Here is a 27,681-nt window from a genome sequence, read left to right on the forward strand (position 1 = left end):
GATACAATGTAGTTAGATTGTGTAAATTGATTAAGAATTGTATCCATGAATGACCATACCCAATCATAGTTTTCATTTGATCGAACCATTGCATTCTCGAACAATCCGATAATGCTCTATGTCTCTTAAGATATTCACCCAATTTGGAACCAAATAAAATTGCTCGTCTTTCATTTTGTTTGATCGCGGTTCTCATCTGAATAACCAGGTTAGTAGCCTCTTCTTTGGTATCTATTGGTCGATCATCGAAAACAGGCAACTCATCATTCACAACAACAAGGCTTTTTTCCAATGTATCCAATATTTTTTCGAGTGATCGATCATTTCGATTATCAGGCTCATCTTCAGGTTCGGAATCACTCGAAGATGATGAAGACGAAGACGAAGGTGAGGATGAAGAGAGACTGGGTAGAAAGACAGATTCGTTATCACTTTCACTCGATGATTCTTCCGAACGCATCTCTTCATCAACGATTAACGGTTCTTCAACTAAAGGGTCAGGAATGGGTTCAATGGGTTGTATGTCTGGAATAACTGGGTCATCAGACGACGTTACCTGATTTTGTGGGTCCTGATGGTCTGGGTGGTAATCCATAGAATTATCAATATCATTGTTCACAAACACAGGTGCAGCTTCGTTATCGTTGATTGGTTGGTTAAACAATTGTCTCTCTAATCCGGAATTGATTCTGAAGCCATTCACATAATAACCAATATTATTGATGATGTATTGCCTGATAATTTCACGGTGTTGGTTTGGTAGTCGTTGTAACAAATTTAAGAAAAAGAAAGTAAACACAAAAGAATCGATTGGGTCAATGTTGATCATGATGATGAGATTGATGATAATTTCTGATCAATAAATCACTATTGGAATCAAAGATAACGGTAAATGTTGTAGAACGATGTAAAATTTTCAAACTACTAAGCTCCGCCCATGCGCGATTTTTGATGCGCACAAGATCGCCAGCATGTCGCTTTTACTATTTGCTATTGCTAGGTATTGGTTAACGTTAAAAATCAATAAATTTTTTTTTACCGTTATTTGACATGGTCTATGTAAAAAAATTACATTGAAAAGGCATTTTTTTCTAAAGTGAATAACTTTTTATTCTAGGGTTTCTGTGGTCATGCTGTACATCAATCAACTGGAAATTTTACGAGGATTCCGAAAATGTCAGAATTATTTTTTTAGGACCTACGGTTATGAAAATACGAAGGTATACGTTTTTTCCATTGTTAAGAGTAGCCAACACCCTTTCGATAAATCGATTTTTCGATAAATCGATTATTCATGAATTTTTTACTCAAATCTTTAATATTAATTTTCTCGTGAATTAAGCATTATTTCTATACAATCATATATATTAAAATGTTCGTCTCGTCACGCTCTTTCCAAAAATGTATAGCTTATTACTATAAAATGTGTTTTGAGAGAAATAGTTTCTAATAGCTAAAATGAACTTTGATTGATTTTTTCAGACAAATTATTAGTCTCAGAGCAATGAAATTAATTTTATCGTAATCAGCGTATCAACATTGACCAGAAAAGTTGAAAAAAAAAATTTCCAACCGGTTGGAAATTTTTGATCATTTTTCCAACCGGTTGGAAATTTTTGATCATTTACGAGTTTTTTCAATTTTCAATTTAATGATTGATTTTAATCATTTTTAGATCATGAATTATTGTTGTCTGATTATCATAGATTGCAAATTGGTAAATTTTTTCCAACCGGTTGGAAATTTTTCATCATTTTTCCAACATATTGATTTTTTTTGATTTTCAATTTATTGATTGATTTCAATCGAGATTAATCATCTTCAGAACATCATTTGTTGTTGTCTGATTATCATAGATTGCAAATTGGTAAATTTTTTCCAACCGGTTGGAAATTTCTCATCATTTTCCCAATATTTTGATTTTTTTCGCTTTTCAATTTATTGATTGATTTCAATCGAGATTAATCATCTTTAGATCATAAATTATTGTTGTCTGATTGTTTAATTGATAGGTCAACAATATCAATTATTTTAATTTGTCAATTTCCAGTTCAAAAATTTGAATAATTACAACAATTAAGATATTATCATGTGTTGAACTTTTAACAATAGATATTAAATAATGAGAACAGACATTCAAAAGTCTAGACATAATAATTAATCATAATCATTGGGATAGATAATTACAACAATTAAAAAGTAACAATGTATCAATTTTGAATTGACCATGAGAACAATTAACAATTTGATAGTCTGGTCATCATAATTAATCATATCAATGAAGGAATAATTAAAATAATTAAAAAGTAACAATGTATCAATTTTGAATTGAATGAAAAATAATTAAAAAGTACCACCAAAGCCAGAAAGGTAATTAATCTACATTCTGGAAATAATTACATCAATTAAAAAGTAACAATGTATCAATTTTAATTATTAATGATGGTAAAGGTAAATACAATTATTCGTTTCAATGATAATTATCAAACTTAATTGTCTTCAGTATCTACAATACAAAATTGCATTTTTGTTTCCTGGAGAATGAGTATAAAAACCGAGCGAAAAATCAAGAAAGTTATCAGTTGAAAAAAGTCTTCCATCAAAGTCTTTTGATTGTGTTATGACCATCAAACAACAACCATCAACAGTTAACCAACATCCAGTATTTATCAACAATCAACCATCAACCAGTAACCATCAACCAACAAACAATCTTCATCCATCATCACAGGTAAAATGTTTAAAGTTTTGAACTTGGATCCATCAAAGATGAAGATAACTTTAGCATTTGATTTTCCTCAACTGAAAGAAGATCTTTCAGATGAGGAAAAACCGATCAATCTTGCTGACTTTCGGTTGAAAAGTATTGATTTTCTTTCAATACTTACTCAACTGAAATTGTCAGACAAGATTGAATTCACAAAAGTTGTAATCGGTTTTGATAAGATACATCAAATGTATCTTATCAACAACAGAAAATTCATTGATTTTTGTAGAGGATATGATCCTCTCTTTGCTGCCTATGTCAGTAAAAATTTTACTAAATTTTATTGATTAATAAAATTTCATTTATTTACCTTTAAACTTTTGTTTCTTTTTTATTTCACCTCAGGTAAGATGAAAATCATCACCAAAACAGTTCGGTCAATCTCTTGTGGTTCGGGTCCAAGAGCTCCATCAAAATTGTCTTCCTTTGAAATTATTAATCGGTCAAAAAAGAGTTGTTCACAGGAAAAGAAGTTTTTAACAATTCCATGTAATGATTCATGTCCCACGGAAATGACAGGATCAAAGTGCTTAGCTTCTTCGTTGGTTAGGTTATCAAAGAAAATGGCTGAAAAAATGGAAATAAAAACAATTCATTGTAAAAAATGTTGTAAAAATCCAATTCTTTCTGTTTCTGAGAGCAGAAAAATATGTTGTAAAATTGCTCAGGAAAAGTTTTCAAAATTATGTATCTTTGCTGCAGATTCTAAATGTCCAAGAGTGAGTCAATTAGAATCTTGGTTAATCAAATGTAGATACATGAGAAACAAGATGAAAAAATGTACTGATCATAGGTTATTTGTAATCAATCTGAAAAAAGAAATTGAACTCGAAAGAATTATTGTTAATAAAATTTTGTTGTGATTAAATCTTATCTTTTTTTCTTTTCAGAAATCAAAGGTAATGTTTGAATCCCCAATCCTTGAAATCTGGACTTGTCCTAGATTGAAAGCTTCACTTGAAAAATATTTATTCATGAAACAAGAAATGAATAGATTTTTATCATGTCCTGGACTTCCTGGTAAATGGCACCAGGCTTTTAAAAATGGATTCTTCAAGAAAGATGATTGTATTCAATGTTTTAGCTGTGGACTGGAAATTGATATGACTCTTTTCAATGATGATGTACCAAGTATTCATTCATCTTTCAGTCCAAATTGTGCATTTCTTTCTGGAAGAGATCCAAGTCTGCAGATGAAAAAAGCTAATGCTATTTACACGTATTCACAAACTCCAGTGATTGACATGGCATCTGGTATAAATATCCCGTTGAAGTTACAAGTTACCCGAATCGTTAAAGCTGACAACGGTTTGATTCAAATTTTCTCTGATGATTTTGTTGTTAACCCAGAGAAAGTTTATCACTTATTCCGAATAAGAATGAACCGTACATTCTCTTTTGCTTTGTCTCCACCACCAATCCATCATCGTAATTATTTTGTGGAAAGTGGATTCTTTTGGACTGGATTTGAAAGAGTTGTACAATGTGCTTTCTGTCGAATTGCATTTGATGGGAAGCTCCCTGGTCATCCTATCATTGCTCATAAGAAATTATCACCAGATTGTCCTTTCATTGCTGAGTCAACGTTTGAGACTGATAGAAATAAATGTTGTGTGTGTCTAACAAAGACTCACAGTATTCTTTATTTACCATGTGCTCACTTAGCAGTTTGTACTGACTGTGATGAAGTATTATTGAGAAACAAAAAACCTTGTCCAATCTGCAGAGCAATAATAACAAAACGTATAAGTGTAATGAAACCTTGATTTAATAAACTTTTTGTTTTTTATTTATCATTTAGATGGTTTATCATGATTTCGAAAAACAAAATGATTTCAATTCACTATTCATTAATAATCGAGGGACCAATGATATTGTTATTTGGATTTCAAGTACTAAATATCGATTATTGAAGCCTGAATTCATTGAGAGGATAAAAATGAATTATAAGTCGATACTTTTCACAAAATGCTTATCTTTGAAATCATCGCTGTTTGGTCCTTATCTTCGAATCGATCGATTCAATCTTAAAATGAAATGTAAGATCTTTATCCAATAATTAAACACAACTAACATGTTGCTTTTGCAGATGACGTTGATTACTGGCTAATTGATATCGTTTTATACTTTCTTTGGACGGATGAGTTGATCTACGATGGACTAAAAGTAATTGAAAAAATTCAATTAGCCTATTTGTTAGACTATTTTGGTATTGACCTGAATAAATACTCAATTAAATTCAACACAATGGAAAGATTCAGGTCAGACTTAATTAGTCTGTCACAAACAAATGCCACGATTCATGATCAGATATCTCACTTGATTTTGGTATAAAAGTTCAACTCAAAATAAAATTCATTCATTATCAACTATGGCTCGATCACTTTATTTTGTAAAAATGTTTCCTGATGTTCCAGCTCCTTTCAAAGCTACACCTTTATCAGTTGGATTTGATATTGCTTCTTATGAAGATACAATCATTCCACCGCGTGCTCAAATAAAGATCGGAACTGGGTTGAAAGTTACTCCACCTAAAGGGACATATATACGATTGGCTTCACGCTCCAGTTTAGCTTTAAATGGGATAACAGTTCAAGGAGGTGTGATTGACCCAGATTATACTGGTGAGGTGAAGGTTATTCTTTATAACCACACAAACGAACAATTTATAATTGCTAAAGGAATGCGTATCGCCCAGATGATTTGTGAGAAAGCAACATTCCCTATTCTTTATGAAAAGACTGAAATAGAGCATAATACAGTTCGTTGTGATTGTGGGTTTGGCTCTTCCGGAAAATAACGAATAAAAGGAGAATTGTTTTCAAATTTTTATTCATTCACTCTTCAAACATCAACTGAACAGTTTAAAATGTTTTCAAACAACTCCAACAGTTCCAACAACTCCAACAACTCCAACAACGCCAACAACTATACCAGTTCTCAACCTACTGAAAGTGCTTCAAACTCGAGACCAGGCCGCTTCGAAGATAACTTTATGCAACTCATGACTTCGGAAATCTCTCCTCTAGTTTGGATAACGGTCAACAAACAAAAATCACTTGATATGACATTTGTTGATATTCGAAAGAAACGTGAAAAGTTAGTAAATGGAGTTCGGATGTTTATTCCAACAAAAAATGGACTATTTATGCGTCTCGAAGAGTATGAAAAGCTAAAGGAACGATTGATTTGCATCAAAGGTGGAGAGCAACGGAAATTTGATTTCGGCGTGACCCAGGCACGGACTATATCTGGACACTTGAGAGTTGATGGCTGCTGGCATTTCACTCTAAAAAATGGGATGAAAGAGTCTACTCTTGCTCTCACTCCCACTGAAATTGAAAAAATTGCTACTTACTCCATTCCCAACAACGTATGTGCTGCAATGGGAGAAATTCTTTGGGGTTGATTTGAAACTAAAATGAACTTGAGTTGACTTATTAAATCATTTAATTATTTAACCTATTTAATCATCTTTTGTTGGAACATATTTAATCATATTATTTGTATTTCTTTATCTTTTTCTTTAATAAAAAAGTTTGAGCTCAAATTTAATGAACATTATTAATCATGACTTTTTATCTAATTACTTTACTTATTGTTTTGTTACTTTTTCTATTAGCCTTACGTATTTATCTTCTGGATACCGTGAAATATGATAATATTAAGATAGCGTAAGGAACACCCGTTGACACACTTTAAATCTTATATAAATCAAATACAAACTTTATTTATTTATCAGTTTTAAAATGTTTGAGTGTAAGAAGTGTCTCAAAAATTTCATCAAACACAAGTCTTATCTTATACATAAAAGAGTTTGTAATTACAAGCCAGTGAAATGTGCTACATGTAATCAAGTTTTTAGTAAGAATAATCTGTTCATCGATCATCTAATACTTTGTAAAAATTTCAATAAAAATGTATCAACTTTACAAAGTAATTTCACTTACACTCTACACAAAAGAGCCTTTAAAAATGTGTTTGGAATATATGTTAAAACGGGTAAATGGTCATCATTAGAAAGTTTGTTTACAGTTGAACGTGAGAACATTCAAAACTTATTGGAGTTAGTTTTGAAAACAATAGGTTCACATAAAGTTCAAGTTTGTCTTTTATTAAGATTCATTAAACAAAAACTGGATGGTGACATTGATTCAACAGAACTTTACAAGGTAACTCAGATGAAACCCTTTTCACATGTATCACAATTTAATCAGTTGCTATCTGAATGGGTTCAACATCTTGATATAGTTATTGACCAATTTACACAAAGAGGAAGTGGTTGGGTTCTTAAATCAATTAATACGATTGAAATAAGAATATGTAAATTGAAAGAGAATAGTGGTGGGTGTTCATCAGTTAGATTACCCCAAATTCTTTTGAAGAAGAAAAGTTTAATTTCACCATACTGTCAAACTGACTGTTTCAAGTGGGCTGTTCTAATATCATTACATCCTCAAGTTAAAAATAGATCAAGAGTAACAAAGTATAGAAGTTTTACAAATTTGTATGATTTCAATGGCATTGAGGCGATAACACCATTCTCACAAATCAAAAGTTTTGAGAGAAGAAATAACATGTCAATCAATATCTACACACTTACAATGGACAAACATAAAAAAATTGTACCATTGAGGATTAATAAAGATATGCGCGATAAACATGTCAACCTATTTTTCTACAAAGATCATTATTATAGTATCAACAATTTCAATGCTTTTGTCAGGAGCAACAAGGCATGGGAAAGGTTTTATTGTCATTATTGTATATCTGGTTTCAGAACAGAAGATCTACTGTTTAAACATCAAACCTGTTGTAAAAATGTCGAAGCACAGCGTATCATCCTACCTGGTCAAGACAAGGTACCCACAATTTGTGAATTCAATCGATTAGATAAAACAATAGCATATCCTTATGTAGTTTATGCTGATTTTGAAGCTTTAATCGTGAAATCTGATAAAGCTCTTGGTAAAAATACATTTGAATATCAAAAGCATGAAGCTTGCTCATTTGGACTTGTGGCTGTTGATTGGAATAATCAAATTTTATCAAAAACATTTTATCGTGGACCAAAAGCTGCTGAAAAACTTATTGAAACATTATTGAAACTTCAGCAATTTCTTCGTGAACATCTAGAAACCAACAGTAAACCAGCTATTGTTTCCCGTGAAGAACGTGAATCATTCAATCAAGCTTCAGAATGCTACGTATGTAAAGAGCCTTTAGTTGATGATAAAGTATTAGATCATTGTCATCTGACTGGGAAATACAGAGGACCAGCTCATAATTCATGTAATTTAAAACTCAGATTACCTTATAAATTACCGGTAATCTTCCACAATCTTAAAGGATATGATGCCCATCTTATCATTAGTGGACTCAAGTCTAATCTAATACGAAATATTTCAGTGATTCCTCAAAATACAGAAAAGTATATTGCTTTCTTTATGGATGACTTTATCTTCCTAGATAGTTTAGCTTTTCTTCTTTCGAGTTTAGAGACTTTGGCTAATAATTTATCTACTGAAGCAAAATCAAAGTATTTATTACAAATTTTCAAAGAGGACGATTTACTACACATTCTCGGAAAAGGATCTCTACCTTATGAGTACATGGACTCTTGGGAAAGATTTAATGAGACGGCGCTACCACCAATCGAATGTTTCTACTCACACTTGACTAAAAAGACCATCGATGAACAATCTTATGGAAGACTAATAAATATGTGGAATCATTTTGGTTGTGAAACATTAGGTGATTTTCATGATATTTACTTGAAAATTGACGTTTTACTACTTTCCTCAATCTTTCAGAATTTTAGATCCACAAGTATTGAAAAATTTGGTCTAGACCCGTGTCACTACTTTTCAACACCCGGTTTAACTTGGGATGCTGCTCTTAAATCTACTAAGAATAAGTTGGATCTTCTTACTGATATTGATATGATTTTGATGATTGAACGGGGTATTCGAGGTGGTATCTCTTGTGCAATGAAGAGACATGTGATTTCCAATAACGAAAACTCGGAAAAATATGATGCAACTAAACCTACATCATATATTTCGTATCTTGATGTGAATAATTTGTATGGATTTGCACTTAATGACATTTTACCCATGAATGACTTTAATTGGGTATCACCAGATTGTTTTGAATCAACAATTGAAATTATCAAAAATGGTAATTTGGATGGTGATACTGGATACATTCTAGAAGTTGATTTGATGTATCCAAAAGAATACCATGATCTTCATAACGACTATCCATTAGCTCCTGAAAAATTATCAGTCAAGACTGAATGGATGAGTGACTATCAAAAGGAGCTACTTAGAAAAATAGAAAGTCAAGGATTAAATCGAACAGAAACAGAAAAACTTATTCCTAATTTATTTGATAAATATAATTATGTTGTTCATTGTCGTAATTTACGTTTCTACCTAGAGAAAGGATTGATATTACAAAAAATACATAAAATAATAAGTTTTAAACAAAGTAATTGGTTATCACCGTACATTCAAATGTGTACCAATAATCGACAGAAAGCATCCACAACATTTGAAAAAGATTTTTGGAAATTGATGGTAAATTCATTGTATGGAAAAAGTATAGAGGACAAGAGGAAACATACACAAGTGAAGGTGATACAGAATGGTAAACAAGCTCTACAGCAGATAAGAAAACCAATGTTTGAACAATTTTTCATCTTGGAAAACGATTTAGCTATTGTAAAGTTACGAAAGTTTGTAGTGAAACTTGATAAACCAATATACCTGGGATTTACTGTACTAGAATTGTCAAAGCTTCACATGTATAAACTTCATTATGATTGTTTTCGTCCTAAATATGGTGAAAAGCTATCGCTTGTGTATACTGATACTGATAGTTTCATCTATCACATACAAACTAATGATATTGTATCTGATTTAAAAGAGCTCGAGTATATTATGGACTTTTCTGATTACCCATCGTCACATATACTACATGATAATACAAATAAAAAGAAGCTTGGATACCTCAAAGACGAGATGAATGGTGAAACCATCGATGAAGTTATCGCTTTAAAATCTAAACTTTATGCTATAAAGTATGGAACGAGAAAAAAGTTGACTGCAAAAGGTGTTCAAAAAGCTGTAATTAAAAATGAAATATCAATTGATGATTATAAAAACTGCTTGTACGACAATACTATTTATCATCACATGAATCACAGATTACAATCAAAGAATCATAAAATTTCATCAATAAAATTGAATAAAGTTTCATTATCACCCATGGATGATAAAAGATATATACTTGGTGATGGGATATCAACGTTAGCTCATGGACATTATAAAATTAAGCATTTATAGTTTTTCAATAAATATTTTTTATTATAAATTCATTAATTTCTGTGTTACATTTAATTAATGGTAAAGTCTTGTTTTCAAAACAGGATTCCAGAAAGAGAATACAATACAATCCACATTTTATCGATAAATCTCCTTGATAGATAAAATGATTATATTTGAATCCATTGAATTTACAATTTCTTTCCAAAAAAGAAATGATCGATTCAGATGGTTTATTACCAAATGAGTCAAAATATATGCCTGGTCCATATTCTGGTATGAACAATGCTACCCAATGTGACCCAGATTTCCAACTTGGGTCAAGATTAATAACAATACCAAAAGGTTTTGGTAACATTTCAAAAGGTAATTTATCAAGTGAATAAACACCTTTGAATTGAAAGTAATTTTTCAATTTTTTCTCAATATCAATTGAAGTTAGTGCCATTAATAGTCTGTGATTATATTCCTTGATGAATCAATTTGTAATACGTTATCATGAACACCAAAAACTATCATGTGTAGACCTGTAGTTAAGGCGTCAGAAAATTGAATATCTATTCGAGCACTACCTCTTTTAATCAAAGATAGAGTTCCAGATTCATTGGTAAGAGTACCATCATCACTTAAATCAAATACAAACAAAGGATAATTCTTTTCATAATCTTTGTACTTGATATTAATTTTTGGTATTCCATTCTCTTGATTCATTGACCTAAACATGTTGTAATATTCACGAACATAAATTTTATTCTTGAAATCAGGCTTATAAGCAGAAGCTGGAATCTTTATACCATTAACGACAAAAGCAATCTCTTTAATATTTCCATGTTCAAATTTGAACGGATCAGTTTGAATCTCTCCGTTGAAAGACTTGTCAGAAACAAATCCAATAATCACTCTTCGAGGTAGTTGACCATTGTACACATTATCAATACTATTTGCCGCAAAACCACTCACAAGATGATATGATTTAACCTCATTACGCTGAAAGTAGTACTTGACCATTGAGTTTGATAAATTCTTTTCAATTGTCATCTGTACGGGCATGAAAAGTTTAACACGTCTGACAAAGAGTGAAAGTTGATGAAATTTTAAATTGATCGGCCCCTGTGTTGCACAGGTCAATCCAAACGTATCAGGTGCCATTTTGAATCTTAATGTTATCGGAACACCGTCGATTAGTAATTTTTCTTGTTGAAACATTGGTGCGTGTATTGGTAGAATCAGATCAAAGTCCTTTTTAACTCTTTCAACTCTTACATTTTCATCATCATCAATCAACTGACAAGCATCAATTGGAGACTCGTGTTTAAAAAACAAATCATCAAGATGAGACTGGTAATGGAATAAACTATTACCCGGATTCAAATTGACACTTCCTAGATAAACATCACATTGTTCAAAAAGTGAAGTGGCATAATTGTTGACAGGAACAATTTTATCAGAATCTTTTATCGGATCTTTGTATTCAATTTTCAATTTAGCATGTAAGTATGTTGCTGAAAGGTCAGTGTAGTGCTCAGAAGCAGGAACTACAAATTCAAATATTTTTGAATTGTCCAATGATCCAACTGGTCGATACTCAACGTCATACATAGTCTCGATGACAGTTTGTGTTGGAGGAACGCTGAACAAATCTAACTCTGCGATTGTTGCTGGTGATGATGAGTTGTGAATGAATTCCATCTTAATTATTGAATATATCTTTCTTAATTGTCTTTCGTCTTTTTATTACGCTCTTGGGAGAGCGCTTCTTCACTTTTAGTAAAGTAGTTTTATTTACAGTTTTCTTTCTTTTATATAATCTTTTATGTCCACTTCCCACTTGAGCTTTTGCCTTTATCTTTTCTAGACCTTTTGATGCTAAATCAGAAACACTTTCTTTGAATGCTTTTTGAATTTGTGGGTCTTGTACAACACGTTTACCAAGTGTTACACCTTTATCTAATGCTTCTTTTCCAATATATTTTAAAAGTGGCATAGCTAATCTTGAGAAAAAACTTCCAAATCCATAACCTCTTTGATATCTAGGGGCACGTACAATTCTTATGTCACCAAACCCTGAACCACTCTGGTTAGTATAGTAGTGATTGAAATCACTATCTTTAGGACAATATGATTTTCGATACATGTTTGAGTGGTGAATGTTTAAAATTCATTCTTTATACAACTTTTGTCTTTTTTCTAAAATCTAAACTTAAAAACATTCTTCCACCAGATTCAAATTTTACCTGCTCTCCAGAGTCGTGAGTAGCAAGCACTGATATTTCACCAATGTGGTTTTTTCGAACAGGGTAATATATTCGATGAGAAAATGTACAATATCCGATATCTTTGTAGATGCCACTTGTTAATGGCAGAGCACGTAACACAGGAGATTGAGTCCCACCTACTATATGATCTTGGATAATATCAGTATATAAATACATTAGAAAAATTTTATCATTTTCCTTGGCTGCAAAGTTAATTTTTTCTCTAGGATCAAGTACAATTATCTGTTTATAGTATGAGAGGTCTTCATCTGGGACATGGTTTATGCCTAAATATTTTTTCACTTCTGTAGTAAAAAATGGAGCATAAATGAGTCCACAGTGAGCCTTATGCATTGTATTTGTATCAATCACATATTTCCTTCCTCGTTCAGTTATGCCACCGGGACCCCACCAGTCGAATTTAAAATATTCTGCTCCATGGTCGCTTTTTAGAGGTATCCTTATATTTTTACTTGTTTCATTGCTGTAAATAATTCCTAATTTCAATTCATTTGTAGTTATTTCAAGATTCTGATCTTTGACATCATCTCGAGGAGTAAAAGAAGGAGGTATGAATGCTTCTTGAAAACTCTGATTTATCTTCTCAATCACTTTTTCACGAGAGTCCGATATAAAAAAATGAATTGTTTGTTCAGGAGAAGCATCAACCCATTCAACATCCTGAAATAGATGTTCATAATCAATGTACTTGTAAAAACGTTTGGATTTTATTTTATATTTTATTTCAGTTTCTCCAGAGAATTTGAGTGGAAAATAAACTTCTGTTAATCCAACTTCCCAATCACCAGATAACTCTAAAGGAGGATCGATTCGGTTTTGAAAAGCTGAAATTGTGTTTTTGGGGTATATATCCATTGACCCATTCGAAACTAAGTCAATTGTGAATGATGATTGTTCTGTCATTTCTTTTCAGATAAATTGTCCAAATCCCAGACCCAACTATCAAATTTCTTTGGCCATCCTTCCCATCTCACAAAGTACTTATATAATCTTTTTTCTCTATCGTAATCTTTTTTCAAGACTTTTGATACTCTAAACCTACCATCAGGGTTAAATGAAACTTTTTGTAATTCTTCTGGATAGAAAATTGATGATATTTTCTCTCCAGCTAGATCTTCAAGCTTATATACGAACTTGGTAGGTGTTTCTTTAACAGATTTTACTTTAAATACTTCATCTGTCCATTGTTGTGCTGTACCTTTATCAGATGTCTCGTTTAGAGGAATTTTAACTTTATCGTTTACACTGAAACCTCTTTTTCTATTCTTATCCGATTTCAATGATGATTGGATAGTTGTGACAATCGATTGTTGATTCTCTGTGTTGACAGAGCTGGGTGATGTTTTTATTGTTCTATGATACGAATCGTTGTAATTATCAACAATCAACTGCAAGTCATCAATAAATCTGTGTGTATGCTTCCAATAAATATAACGATATATTCGTGAACGTAAAGTCCGAATCAATCTTTCTACAATAGCACATTTAACTGAATTGTCAGTTGTTGTGAAATAATGAACACCATTAGTCAAACAGAATCGAGTTAAAAATTTGTTTTTAAACTCTTTTCCTTGGTCTGTTTGTAATTTCTCAGGTTTTCTACCCTTGGAAAAGATTTTACCAAATGCTTCTATTATTGTCTTGGCTGATTTATCTGCAACGGGTTCTGTCCAAGCGTATCTACTCAAGACATCGATAACCACAAGAATGTATCTTTTACCATCATTCTCTGAACTCCAATATGACATATCCATCAAATCAGCTTGCCATTGTTCATCAATTCTATCAACTAAAATTGGTAAACGTAAAAACCTCTGTTTTCTGGGTCGAAAGTTCGTGTATGTATCTTGACTTTTCAACCATTCCTTTACATCTTGAAGTTGGATTGTTGAATCTGTTTGCTTAGCAATATCAAATAACCTTTGAGCTCCACCGAAACTTCCTTTACTTTTTATGTCATAGTAAACATTTTTCAAAAGATTTTCATATCTTTCCATTTGATGTTAGTTGAAATGACTGGTTTTGGTTTCACCTTTTTTATTGATTTTCTTATTGTCTTTTTCTTTTCGAATCTTTTTATTGCTTCAGATAATGAATCTCTATATTCTTTCAATACACTTTTATCTGTACTAGATTCTTTTTGTTGTTCATCTATTTTAGGTAGATTAGTATTTATTTCACTATTTTTCAAAATTTGATATTCCTTCTCTGGTATCAGAACCATTTTATTAAGAACATTCATTACATGTATTTATCAGCTAATTTACCACCAAGATAAGAAAGTGCTGGCCAAAGTAAAGCTGGCAGAAAAGCTCCTCCTGATTGTATAATAATTTCTTTTCTCTCTTTTAAAGGAACACCTGATTTCTTAGATAGTCTTCTCAACTGTTTTTTGTACGCTGAAATTTTCTTTTTCTGGTTTTGATCAATTGGAATGTTTCCGTTCAATGTATTCTTACTTATCTCTGAGATTGAATAATAGATACAAGACTTTGCTTTTTTTAATAGAATATTTCTCTCTTTCTTTGTCTTTGCTTTAGCAAGTTTTTTCAATGTTGGAAGACACTTTTTAACGCCTTCGATTGACATGTTGTTTGATCACAAATCATTATTTCTTTTATATAAATTTAAAGAGAATAAGCTATCATTGGCTCGTCATTTTCATTGAAAATATTTGTAAGCAGTCTTACTTTCTCATCTGTGTCAGGTTTTAAATCAATAAATAGATATGAATATGGTCTAATTGTAGCATTTTCAAAAACATTTTGAAATTTTTTTATTTTAGATGGAAACATCTGTCTAGCTATATTTGTTATCATTGATTTGTCTCTTGGATTCTTATAACAAACAACATATTGACTGTTCAAACTTATATTTCGACTTTCTTTCCCTCTGACGAAGAAATTTTGAGTGATGAGTATAACTGAAATGTTTCTATGATGAGAACCTCTTGTAAATAGATTACTAATCAATGTTTGATTACTTGCTTCTAACATTAAATCATCTATTACTATCCATTCAGGCTCTTCTCCGCCAGCTTGTGATATATGTTCTTCTGATAATCCCTCTATAAATTTGACATTAGGCATCGAATTGAACATTTTTTGATATTCACCATAGAAATATGTTATTTTCGTAGGCGCTGGATCACATATTTTACCAGCCGCGTTTATCATATTACGTACAAAATAAGTTTTACCAGACCCAGTTGGCCCTGATATGTACATCGTGAAAGGGTGTTTTAAATAAATTGAAAAAGTCATTGTTTTGTTGTACAAATTTATTTTATTTTTTTATATTAAGTTTTCATGATATAATTGAGGAAGGATTGGAGCTTGTAGTAACATTATCTGGACTCTTGCTTGATTGAAACCTTGGTGTTGGAAGAAGATAGCCTAATGATGATCCTAATAGAGCCGTCCAAAGTGGTAGATTCCCAGTTTTCATGACAATGTTGACAATTGCTGTGATCAACATTGATATCAACACAGCTAACTGTACAGTGAATAGAACTTTTTTACACCAAATTTTATAACTCTCAGATGCGTCCATGTTTATTGTTTGGTTTTTCATAGATCCTTATGGCTTTATATTATCTCTGCTAAAGATTTAAATCTATAAAAGTATTTATCTATCTCTCCATAATCTTTAATACCAGTTACTGTTATTCTTCCTGTTTTAAAAACGATAAAAATCACTTTTGAATCGTCCACTTTGATGTGTGTTCCTGGAAATAACTCGGGCTCATATGAGTACATTGGGAATCTCTTCAGAACTGAATAATCAAACTCATTTGATAACCTTGAATGAGCTACGATGTTGACAACTTTAAAACTAGTGTATTCAATTTTTGATGGATAATTGTTACAAAAACGGTTTATTAAATTGAAAGAGGTTGCACAGTTCTTAATTCCTGTTACAATAATTTTTCCAGAATCGAAAATTAACATACATCCATCAACATACTTTAAAATTCCACCTGAAAACTTTTTGGGGTATTTAATTGATGGGTAGTGAAGTTTAATTTTTTCTCGAGAAAGCTTTGAACTCAATGTAAATGACATGACAACATTATTAACTGTGATGTTTTCACAAAGAGCCATCCTCGTTGAATGAAAGATTAATCAGTAAATGTTAACCTTAATACTTTTCTGATTTGGTGATCACATACCGGACATTTCGAGAGCTTGACAGTACAGTTTGTACATGCTACTGCATGTTCACATGGATAGAAGGTACATCCAACTTCCATCTCTTTACAAACTTTACAGTTGTATCGATCAATTTCAGTTCTTGATAGTTCAGCTAGTGGTATTTCGCCTTGTAGGTCATAGCATGTCTTAGCTAGGAACATTGTACCACATTTTACATATAGGTAGTCACATTTAGCGTTAAACTTCAAGTGCTCGATTAATGGATCGTCATCTGGTTGCCATTCATGTACGTTGAGACCACAATGGAAACAAGATACTAAATCTCTTACACCCCTGTAGAAAAATCCAGCATCTACCAACTTTTTTATATCCAATTCTGGTTTAGGCCAATTGACATATGATTCCATTCGTTTCAATGGAGTCCTATACTTTTCAGAGTAACAAGTTTGATAACCAATACTTTCATAATAATCGATAAAATATTGACTTAAATCACCTTTAGCAACCAGACCACAAGCTTTACAAGATTCCATTTTGAAACTGAATGTAATGAAAAATTGTTTGGAGTTTTTATTCCAATTGCTCACTCATAAATTAGGTCAAATTAAGTCAAATTATTTATTTATAGTTTTTAATTAAAAATCAATAATCAATCAATAAATCAATCAAAAATTATCAAATTATTATTCCCCAATCAATTACCTATCGATAGATATGTTGGATGATTCGGTTCGATCGAAAATTCAAAATCGATCAATAATCAATAAAAATGTGCTATCTTGTGTGTTTTTACTACTACTAATATTAATATATAATGAACAACAATTGAACAGCATCAAGAATCCTCCCACCATTTAAAAAAAATACTGAGCATCACCATCACCATAACAACCAAAAAAAGCAACAATTAGTTATAATCAACTAACGAACAACAATTTACGAAGCCATCCACTGATGAAAATGAAAAGAAACGGATCAAATTAAAACAAGGAACATCTTAAATTGTTGGAATTAAGAATGAAGAACAAAAAAAAATTATTCTGATGATCAAACTCTCGGAACAAAGATTATTATTATTATTATTAATATATTCCTGCGAATTTCATTTATATCTTTCAATCTAGAATTGATTTAACCTTTACATTGATGACGATCAAAAACTGATTAGCAAACTTCTCGGAATCAACAATCTAATCACCAACAATCAACACAAAATGTTAATTTACTTTCCAATTTTCATCTCCCAAGTAGCTGGTGACATCTCGTGAAGAATAAGCAAATTTGCCAGTTTGCTGAATTTTTGTTTTCTCTCCTGAGACAAATTTATATTATTATTTTTCATCCCTTCAAGTTCATCGACAATTTAACTAATTGTAACTTTCTCTGTTCAATTCTAAATCAATTTAATTGAATTGAAAATAATTTTCTATCCTTTTATCCCTTTCTCACTTGTTTACAAATTATATTATATGTTTTTCCTTAGTCTCTTGCTCTCAAAGTTTTCAACAAAATCTAAATGATTTATTATGATGATTACAATTACAGAAGAAGAAAAAAAAAATGATTAAACTAATTGTCTTTTAACTCATCAAATTACACATTTAATTACTTGATGATATCTTAATTACTCTAATCATTTATGTGAATAAAATCAACACATAGAACTACAAAAAAGTAAATAATGTAACCATAAATCATAAGGAAATAATTAAAACTTAAACCAACAATAATGATTACAATCAACTAATAACCAGAAGTTAATTGTTACTCGTTAAATTATCAACAAAAAATTTACTCTAATCATTGGTTGATAGTTTCATCTAACAATAAAAACTTAGTTGTTATTTTCAATTCCAAAAAAAAAGTAAATATTGTTAATCAGTTAATCACCTTCATGATTAACGCTAATTATTATTAATTGTTACAGTGATGGTAATCATGATGTTCAACAATCAAGAATTGAAACTTTTAAAATTCCCAAAGGAAAAGTTTTGAAGATCAGAATTAGAAAAACATTATTAATCTATATATGAACAATTAACAATTGACCTTAATCATCGAGAGTTAATCATAATCCTCTCTCACTGAATCTCCCCTGAACTGAATGAAAATCATGATGACCATTATAACTCAATGAATGGTGAATCTTTTTATTCATCATGAGCAAAAGCTTCATGGTTTCCTGGTTCAATTGGAATCTGAATAATATATTTACTCAGTTGTCTGAATAAAAAGTGAAATAATTGGAAAATGAATTCATCATTCTCATGAAAACAGCCCCACCCAGTTGTCACAGAATTGACAATGATGCTTTAGATAAACACAGAATTCAGGAATAATTTCATGAATTCAATTTTCTCTCGCAATTGTAAACATTGTATTCTCATTACATGTTATATTAACTCTGAATCAAATGATATCAGTAGTTAATCATAATAGAAACGATAATATCATCAACTTATCATTTTCTCATGGAAAATTGAAATTCACCCAATTTTCCAATTCCAAATTCTGAAATTCGCAACTTTTGTTTCCTCGAAAATGTTTCTCATCATCATAATAATATCCAATAAATATGCATTCACCTTGATCATTTTCTGATGATATTGTTTCACTTTCTCATGAGCGTAAACTTGAATTGAGTTTCATGATTAAGTTTCAAGTCGATTCTTATTTTTTGTTCACCCTCTTGATTTTCACCATGATTTAGATTGTGAATTATTTTGAGTTGTTTTTGTTATCTAGTATCTGAGCAATTCCAATACAATTACCAGGAAACAATTGAATTTTCAATCCAATTTCCGGTCAAGAACAATAGAAACCGGAACTGTGTGGACATCGGATATCAAAAACTGAGGTTACAAGTAGAGGAAATTTTTAGTTGTCATGATAGCAGGAAACAAATTTCACCCAAGATGAATCTAGGTATGAATAATATATATTTACATGAACAAGGTTGAAAATAATTTGTTCATGATAAAATTTCATTCCAATCGATTGATTCAGTTTAATATGAAAAAAATGAAATAAAATTTTCTGAATTTCAAATTGCGATTAGGGAAATAGAAAATTCTGAGAAATATCTCCCATGATATTGAAAGAGAGAGAGGGAAAATCTGAATATCATGAGATGATTTTTAATCTCATGGATCATAATCATGACAATCATCTGAAAATTTGAATTCATTGTTTGACCGTTTGAATTATTATTCAAGAAGTTAATCTGACTATATTGAGATAAAGTTCTGATATCATGTTGATTCATTACTAATACACAGATATATTGACCGATATTCATGAATACCCAGAATTATGAATGATAATAATAACAATTTCTCATTATCTTCAATATTTTCAACCATTTTCCTCTGAAATGATTCAGTATCATTGTCTAATGAATGAGCATCCACATGATCACAAGTTCTGATCTTTATCATGGAAAATCCTGAAGGTTCAGTTGATGATAAGGTTAATTATGATAATAACATCATTAAATCTATTGACTAAGGTAAATGCTGAATAATAAGTCATAAGGTATCATCATTTGCAACTCACATGACACCATTTCAATGCTCATGTTACAATTTTCATGAAAGAAAATATTTCCTACCAGAACTTTTCCTCTCTCTCTCTCTCTTTTTCTCATTATATAAGATAGAAAGAGAAACTTTTTTGATGCTTTTTCTTAATTATAACCAATGAAGAAATTTTCATTTCAATACTAATAATAATTCACGATAATTAACGTAATCAACTTAATCAACTGAATAGTTGATTGAAAAGTAATCCTGATTCAGTGAATAAATTAACTTTCTCATTATCAAAATCAATTCAATCCTCCAAATCAATCAAATCTCATCATTTAATTTTCCAAACCCAATTTTCATCATTAAATCAGATTCTCATTTAATTTAATTGCTTTTTCAAAACAAAAGTACAATCTCATTTAATGATAATCATAATCACCGAAATGAATAATAATATTCAAATTTTCACCCAAATCATGATGACCATTGACCCGAAAACCAGATTTCAAATCGGGTTCCGATTAAGTGACAAAATTAAATGATAATCCTTTTCTTCAGCATTTATCATATATTAATCACTCAGCTTATCATCATCTATTTATTATCATCCATACTGGTTTATCATCAATGAAGATATCATCATGATGATAATGGTCTTTGTTGATAAAGAACAAGATATTTATGATTAAATGGTTTCTCATGATTCAGAATTTCACTGAACAATTCTTGAAATGTATCATGTAAAAGGTAAAAGCTTTTTCCATGATGACGATGAAAAAACAATCAATTGATTGATCGGAATCAATCAAAATGTTTTCAAGAATTGAACTTTCAATCAAGTTTAAAGGTCAGTTTAAAGATATTATTTGAAAGTAATGGTCAATTAATAATTTACAGTTATTTTCATCATCATTTACCAGGGATTAACATTGAGCACTCATTTCCAACCTTTTATCACTTTCTCATCATCAATATGATTATTTTCATCATCTGATTTACCTTTTCAATGTCTCTCTCTCTCTCTCTCTCTCTCTCTCTCTCACTTTCATCATCAGATGATTCCTCTCAAAACTGAGCTGAATCAAATAATATAAACACACCAACCATATACCTATATCTTCATCATCATCATCATCTTCATCTTCATCATCATTTTCATCCTCATCCTCATCAATTTCATCTTCCCACCCTGAGCAAACTCTTCAGGTTCCCACCAATGAGTCTCATGTTTTTTTTTCAACTGTTCACTTTTCTTTAAGTCTTTAGATTTAGTAGTTTTATCATACAATCCAAACAATCAAATTAAATTGTCAACCTTTTAATTGTTCATCACCACAATTAATCAATCCACCGATTTCCCTTGTCTCGTTTAAATAACTAAATCTATGACTTAATTGTTTCATCAAATTGTGACCTGGTGTCAACTGATCAACATCATTACCTTTTGGATATATCCAAACCATTTAATAACAATTAGTTTTGATTGTCATAATTTGATGTTTGTTTATTGATTATCTGGTTAATTGTTTTTATGTTTGCTTGGTAAATATGAATTGTATTGAATTTCATTGTAATCAACTTTCTAATTGTTGTGTGAAAAGTTTAACACCGACAATTAAGTTAATCACTTGTTGGATAAGTCAAATTAGTTTGACGGTTCGTTAGATCAACAATTAGCAACAAATAACTAATCAATCATATTTAAACGTGATTTAATAAAGTGTCAACAATTAACTTCAATGAACATTTCAACTCTCATTCAATCAACATATTTATTTTTCTTGGTCACTTTTTTCAACCTTAAACAAGGTAAGTAATCAATCAAATTAATTTAATCTAATTAGATGAACGATTCAACGTAATAATCAAAAACAACGAGAAAGAAAAACAATTAACTTAATTACCAATCAATATATTGACCAGTGAACAACAATCAATATCAACTAATCATGAGGCTAAATCATTGGATTGAAATTCAAAGTGGAATCAAATTTTTTTTTATTGTTCAAAATAAAAGGGTGGAGATGATGGTCAACATAGTGGTCAAGAGGATAAAATTGATGCGGGAGATGATTATATGAATTGGATAATGAAAAAAGATTATATTTGTATTTGAATTGCTAATTTTTTATGCTCATGAATGGGAAAGCTTGAATATTCATTTTCAAGATGATTACATGATTCTGATCAATATCTTATCTCATGAACATGATATTACAATAGGAAATAATTTATTATTTAGTTATACTTGAAGATGCTTGAGAATTGTATTATTATCGTATTCTGATCAATTGTATTTTCCTTGATAATAAATTTGAGAGAGAAAGAGAAAAATATTGATTCTATTCAGAAGATTGAGATAAATTATCATGTATTATCCATGGGAATGTTTCGTACATTTCATCTCTCTCTCTCTCTCTCACTCTATTAATAGTTCCATGAGTTCCATGAGTTCCAATACTACTAGTATTCCCACCTCAAGTAGCCCTCTTCGAGTGCGGATCTACTTCCCTTATCCTCCCACTTGACATTAAGTTTATCCAACTATTAGAGATAGAAAAAAGTTCTGACTCTCAGAATCGTCTTGACAAGATGTGATTGATTTTGCATGATGTTTGTCTCGAAATACCAATGATAATGAGGTCCAATTTGTCGAGTAGAAACTGGAATTGGAATTTGCTACTATTAGTTTTTTAATCGTATTTTTTTTTCTTCTGGTCAATTTTCATTCATCTCTAAAAAACAACAACAATCTACAAACTGAAAATTCCATTCTGAACTTTGGAATTTCAGTAAATTCCCATAGAAAAGTTGATGAACTCACCGAAACTAATCTGATAATGACAACATTTATCTCTGAGAGAGTAAAAAAAAGGACAATGCTGAAAAATTCTTGACTCAATTCTGTTTATATCTCAATCTATGGACTGAAGAGATGGACTTGATTGAATTGAACGATATCATTAAGAATTGATAACATTGTTTCACTCTGTACATTGATTGACCATTTCTGAACATTAGTGACCATCATGAAATGATCATGATGACTTAAGATGAACATAAAAAAGACTAACAGCCCATTATCAATACTCGATAAGAAAATGAAAAGTAAAATCAAATTATCTGACTCACTGAATTTCCAATTTCAATCTTATCCTGAAAGTTTCAATGCTAATCCAGAGGGAAAATTATTTTCAACTTTTCATAAGAACAATTTTTTCATCAGTAATTTGAATACATCTTCATGATACAAGAGTTTCACCCAAATTTTCATGTAACCAGAGTTAACTAATTATTAGCAATGAATGTCATGAACAATTTGATATAATCACCATAGATTTACAAGTGAACATGAATCCATGATTCAATTATCATCAATGTATGATTATGATTAAATAAAACATGAAAACATCAATCATAACTCAGAAAATTCAATGAATAACATTGAGAGTAATAAAAATTACTCCAAGATTATTAATAATAATCATTTGAATAGCTCATTGAATCATTATGAATACAATGAATATCTATGAAAATTAACAAACACCATGAGGTTCAATTCAGCTTACAGGGTGAATGAAAAAAAGGAAAAGGATATTAATCAAAGTCTGAACAATCTGATCAAAGGAGATGATGATTATCTTCATGAAATATGATGTTATTTTTGTCTAATGATGACAGGGAACAAGAATCATGATGACTCATCTTAATTCCAATTGTTATCATGAAATCAACAAAAAGAGGATGAAAAAACTGCACCTTCAAGGTAATCGTAATATAATTTCAATCTAATAATAATCAGGAACAACAATAACTAATAATACTCAGTTTGAACCGATAGTTATCAACCTCCAGGGTGAAATAATTCATTCTCACTCTGAGTATCATGATAGTTTCTGAGTTCTATGGACCTGATGATCTCATGTTCATTAAAGAGAGTGGACATTCATTGGTTGAACGAGTCAAAATGAGAAATCTCTGACTCTTCAGATGGAAAATTTTCCAACTCCATTTTCCATCTTCATTTCCTCATGAAATTCATACAACTATCACCCTGGAATATGTAACAAGAAATACTTTGTAAGAATCAATGTTTACATTTCACTTTTGTTAGCGATAATAATAATAACATCAACTAATTTCACCTGATTCCCATGTGATGGGTAAGGAAATAAAAAGTTCATAATATCATGATGATTATCATTATCATGGAAAGTAAAATAGTGTTTGGAACCAGGGAAAAGTTCAAGTTGCTCAATGTTTCAGATAATTTCAATTTTTATTCAACATAAAATGACTCAGAACTGTATTGAATACAATGATAATTACTATTAATTTATGAATAACTTGTATCCTAACCAGGGAAAGTATTATTATTTTATCATCATACTGATATCAGTTAAGGTCTGAAAGGTGAAAATTTATCTCTATTGTTATTGTATCATTTTTGTTTCCCTGAAAATATCAATCTCAATGATGGTTATTGCTTTTAGATGAACTTTTATCATCTCTCATGATCCTCTTCTCATTTCAATTTGCTTTTACCTTTCATTTTATATTCTCACCTGAAGAACTCATTCTCGTCTCAACGAAGGGTGAAAATATATTAATAATAAGAGTTGAGATCAGATGATATCTATGATGAAGAGGAGAGGAAAAAAAAGATGATGATGAAGAAAAATCGAATTGAAATGATGAGAAAGAGATGATGAGAGAGGAAGAAGATAAACTTTTCATCTTAAAGGTATAATAATCATATTAATAGTTAGAAAATCTCATATAACATTTACTGGGATTTTATAAGAAAAAGATAAAATTTGATGAGAAAAGTTTTTCTTTGCTCTCTCCCTCCCTCTCTCAACCTCCCTCTCCCTCTTTCTCCCTGTTGATGATTCATTCAAACTCAGTAAACCCGATAATCTTGAATTTTGTTCAATTTTGATGATTATTATTACCATGTATATGAGATTCAATTCAAAGAAATGATCAAGATATTTAAACTCAAAACTTATTCATTGAGACTTTTTTTTTGTTCAACAATAAACAATCATGATATTTGTTTCAAATATTTAATACATGATACGATAAATATCATGGAAAGACAAGTTAATCAAGATTGATTGTAAACAGTTAACAATAAATGGGTTTCTATTTTCATCAGGTTGATATTATGAGTGTTCAATTCTCATGAAATCATGATAATTATGATGATACTCATGAAACTAAGCCTATTAAACGTTATTGTTTAAACAACAATTTCCTTTGTTATCTTAACCCTGATCATGATCATCGTCATATTTACCAAATACATGGATTGATATTCATACATCCTGATACATATGAATTCCCCCCCCCAGATTCTGAATCAGCATTTTCTCCATATTTTCTTCATCTCATATCGAAACAAAAAGTTTCGAATTTATTTTTTCGCTCTCCTCTTACTCTTATTTCAAGATGAATAAATATCATGATAAACTCCATGTATCATGAACTAATATCCTTTCACACCAAGATGAACAGGTAAATACCCCAGGTAAGCTTAGGTGATGATGATAATTTCCTTCATGATGTTATTTTCTTTTCTCTTTTTTTTGGAACTTTCTTCTTGTTCTTTGACCATTCGTTTCCTTATTAGATTTTCATCCTCTATTATTTTGCTCTCTTTTCTTCTCATCTTATCTTCTTATCATCTTCTTCTTCTCATCATCTTCTTCTTTATAATATCATCTTCCCATCTCATCAATTTGTCATTTCCTTTGAAAAGTTAACCTCAAATTTTTAGTTCGATTCTTGTCTTGAAACTTGTTGATCGAAATTCGTAATTACTTATCATCATATAATAGTATTACGTTCTAGTGAATTAGGACAAAGTTCTAAATCACAATTTCTCTTTTTGTGTTCGAATAAAGATTTTTTTTTCATCATATTATTATTCTCAATATCCAATTTGTTCAGTAGAATAGAAATTTGATTTTTTCTTTTCTTTTCTTTTTGGTAATTCTAATTGAATTCAAATTCAGTGGAATAAAAAAAAAATGAATTTCAAACCACCATGTAAATCATTGGTAATATCCCAATATACTTGGATAAACAATCAAACCTTGTCAAGTCACCATGATGAAACTTTTGCTTCATTCATGATAACAATTTATCATTGGCTTTATTCAGAATTTGTTATTAACTATTTTTCTCTGTCAAATGAAAATGAATCAGAATAAATTGTTGGTCAAAAACACCATTGACTTTAATGGTTCAAAACAAACACTCAAATGAATATCATCAATCATGAATTCAATTCAGAGATTGGAAACCATAAGTTAATGATGAAGATGATAATTATCATGAAAACTTCAAGTAAAGAATGAAAATTATCGTACAAAGAATGCTGATGAAAAAAAAGAATTTCGAGAAAAAAACATTTTTTCTATTCTTTCTCACCTTTTATATACTTTCTCTTTCTCTCTCTCACTTTCATGATAAATGTTCAATGTTGAATTCAAAAGTCTAAACTTAGACTTCCCTAAGAGTAATCATGAGATATTCAAGTTTTCATGATGATTAATTTCCAGTAGTCTTTTTTTCCCAGTAAATGTGAGAAAATATCATCACGATGATAATAGTTTATTACACATTCATGAAGGATACTCGGAATTGGGTGAACATTTTGTTGATAACCTTTTCACTTTGATAGGTAGGAAACAATGAGTAGAAATCTTCAAGAGTTATCTCAACTTTTTCCATGGGAACAGAAAAGCAAAAGGCTAAGTAAGAATACGTGTTTCTATGTCAAGAATCAATATTATCCTTATCATCATCATCATCATCATCATCATCATCATGTTCAGTGATTAGAATTCTGGTGATTTTATCATCAACACAGGACTGAATGAAATTGACATGGTGAAGATGACACATCAATGGATTTTGACACAACTGAAAAAAGATAAAGGAAAGGAAAAAATTTCAAGACATTTACCTCAATTTTTGACAATCTACTGAACAATAAGATTGATACTTGACATCAACAATCAAAAGTAATTGCAATTAAATTTCCCACAGAAAAATAAACCATCAAGCACACCAACTGAAACTAATTTTTCTCAAGAAAAAAATTCTGGTAAAGTTAAAAATCTTCATGATCAAAATGTGAACCCAACAATTAAAACTAAATTACGACCAACAATTAAATCATTAAACAACAAATCGATTAAAGTAAACTACCAATAGACTTGAAGTTATTCACACTAATACTTGATCAATTTAAACTAAATTAACTTTTCCTAATAATCAAAACAAAATCAAAACCAAAACTAATCAAATCAACTTCTAATCATCTCATTGTGGTTATAGTGATTAGTTCAACAATTGTAATCATTGGATTACTTAAACTATTACAATTGATTTAAATGCTCAGTTTGTATTAAAAGCTACTAAAGTTACATGTAAGGATAATCATGATTGTTTCCTTGATTATTATTAATATTAATTAACTTGATGATGATTATGATGAACCTGGTTAACCGGAAATTAAGATCTAAACTAATTTAAAGATGAATAACAATTCATATGGTTTAGGTGAATATGAAGTAAATTAAACTGAACAAAAAGTTTTCATGTTATTTTCATGGT

The 27,681-nt window shown here is 30.4% G+C and overlaps 5 protein-coding genes across 5 annotated transcripts in view; 4 read left to right on the forward strand and 1 right to left on the reverse strand.

The window, feature by feature from the left end:
- Positions 1 to 2,620: 2,620 nt before the first annotated feature.
- Positions 2,621 to 4,533, forward strand: LOC128391998 (baculoviral IAP repeat-containing protein 2-like). Its single transcript, XM_053351967.1, has 2 exons — positions 2,621 to 2,731; positions 3,658 to 4,533. Exons 1-2 carry the CDS (start codon positions 2,621 to 2,623, stop codon positions 4,531 to 4,533), a joined length of 987 nt encoding a protein of 328 aa, XP_053207942.1.
- Positions 4,534 to 5,138: 605 nt separating this feature from the next.
- Positions 5,139 to 5,775, forward strand: LOC128391999 (uncharacterized). Its single transcript, XM_053351968.1, has 2 exons — positions 5,139 to 5,545; positions 5,631 to 5,775. Exons 1-2 carry the CDS (start codon positions 5,139 to 5,141, stop codon positions 5,773 to 5,775), a joined length of 552 nt encoding a protein of 183 aa, XP_053207943.1.
- Positions 5,776 to 6,345: 570 nt separating this feature from the next.
- LOC128391815 (uncharacterized) lies at positions 6,346 to 10,116 on the forward strand. The gene has a single exon (XM_053351760.1). It carries the CDS (start codon positions 6,517 to 6,519, stop codon positions 10,114 to 10,116), a length of 3,600 nt encoding a protein of 1,199 aa, XP_053207735.1. The 5' UTR covers positions 6,346 to 6,516.
- A 426-nt stretch (positions 10,117 to 10,542) lies between these two features.
- LOC128392001 (uncharacterized protein F54H12.2-like) lies at positions 10,543 to 11,784 on the reverse strand. The gene has a single exon (XM_053351969.1). It carries the CDS (start codon positions 11,782 to 11,784, stop codon positions 10,543 to 10,545), a length of 1,242 nt encoding a protein of 413 aa, XP_053207944.1.
- A 9,380-nt stretch (positions 11,785 to 21,164) lies between these two features.
- Positions 21,165 to 27,681, forward strand: part of LOC128391749 (neuronal acetylcholine receptor subunit alpha-7-like) — a 44,986-nt gene continuing 38,469 nt past the window's right edge. Inside the window, exon 1 of the mRNA XM_053351698.1 lies at positions 21,165 to 21,861. Coding sequence (XP_053207673.1) covers positions 21,792 to 21,861 — 70 coding nt within the window. The 5' untranslated portion in view covers positions 21,165 to 21,791. The remainder of the gene's footprint in view (positions 21,862 to 27,681) is intronic.

This window comes from Panonychus citri, unplaced genomic scaffold, assembly GCF_014898815.1.
Source record: "Panonychus citri isolate SS breed McGregor unplaced genomic scaffold, ASM1489881v1 Contig00135, whole genome shotgun sequence".
NCBI classification, from domain to species: Eukaryota; Metazoa; Arthropoda; class Arachnida; order Trombidiformes; family Tetranychidae; genus Panonychus; species Panonychus citri.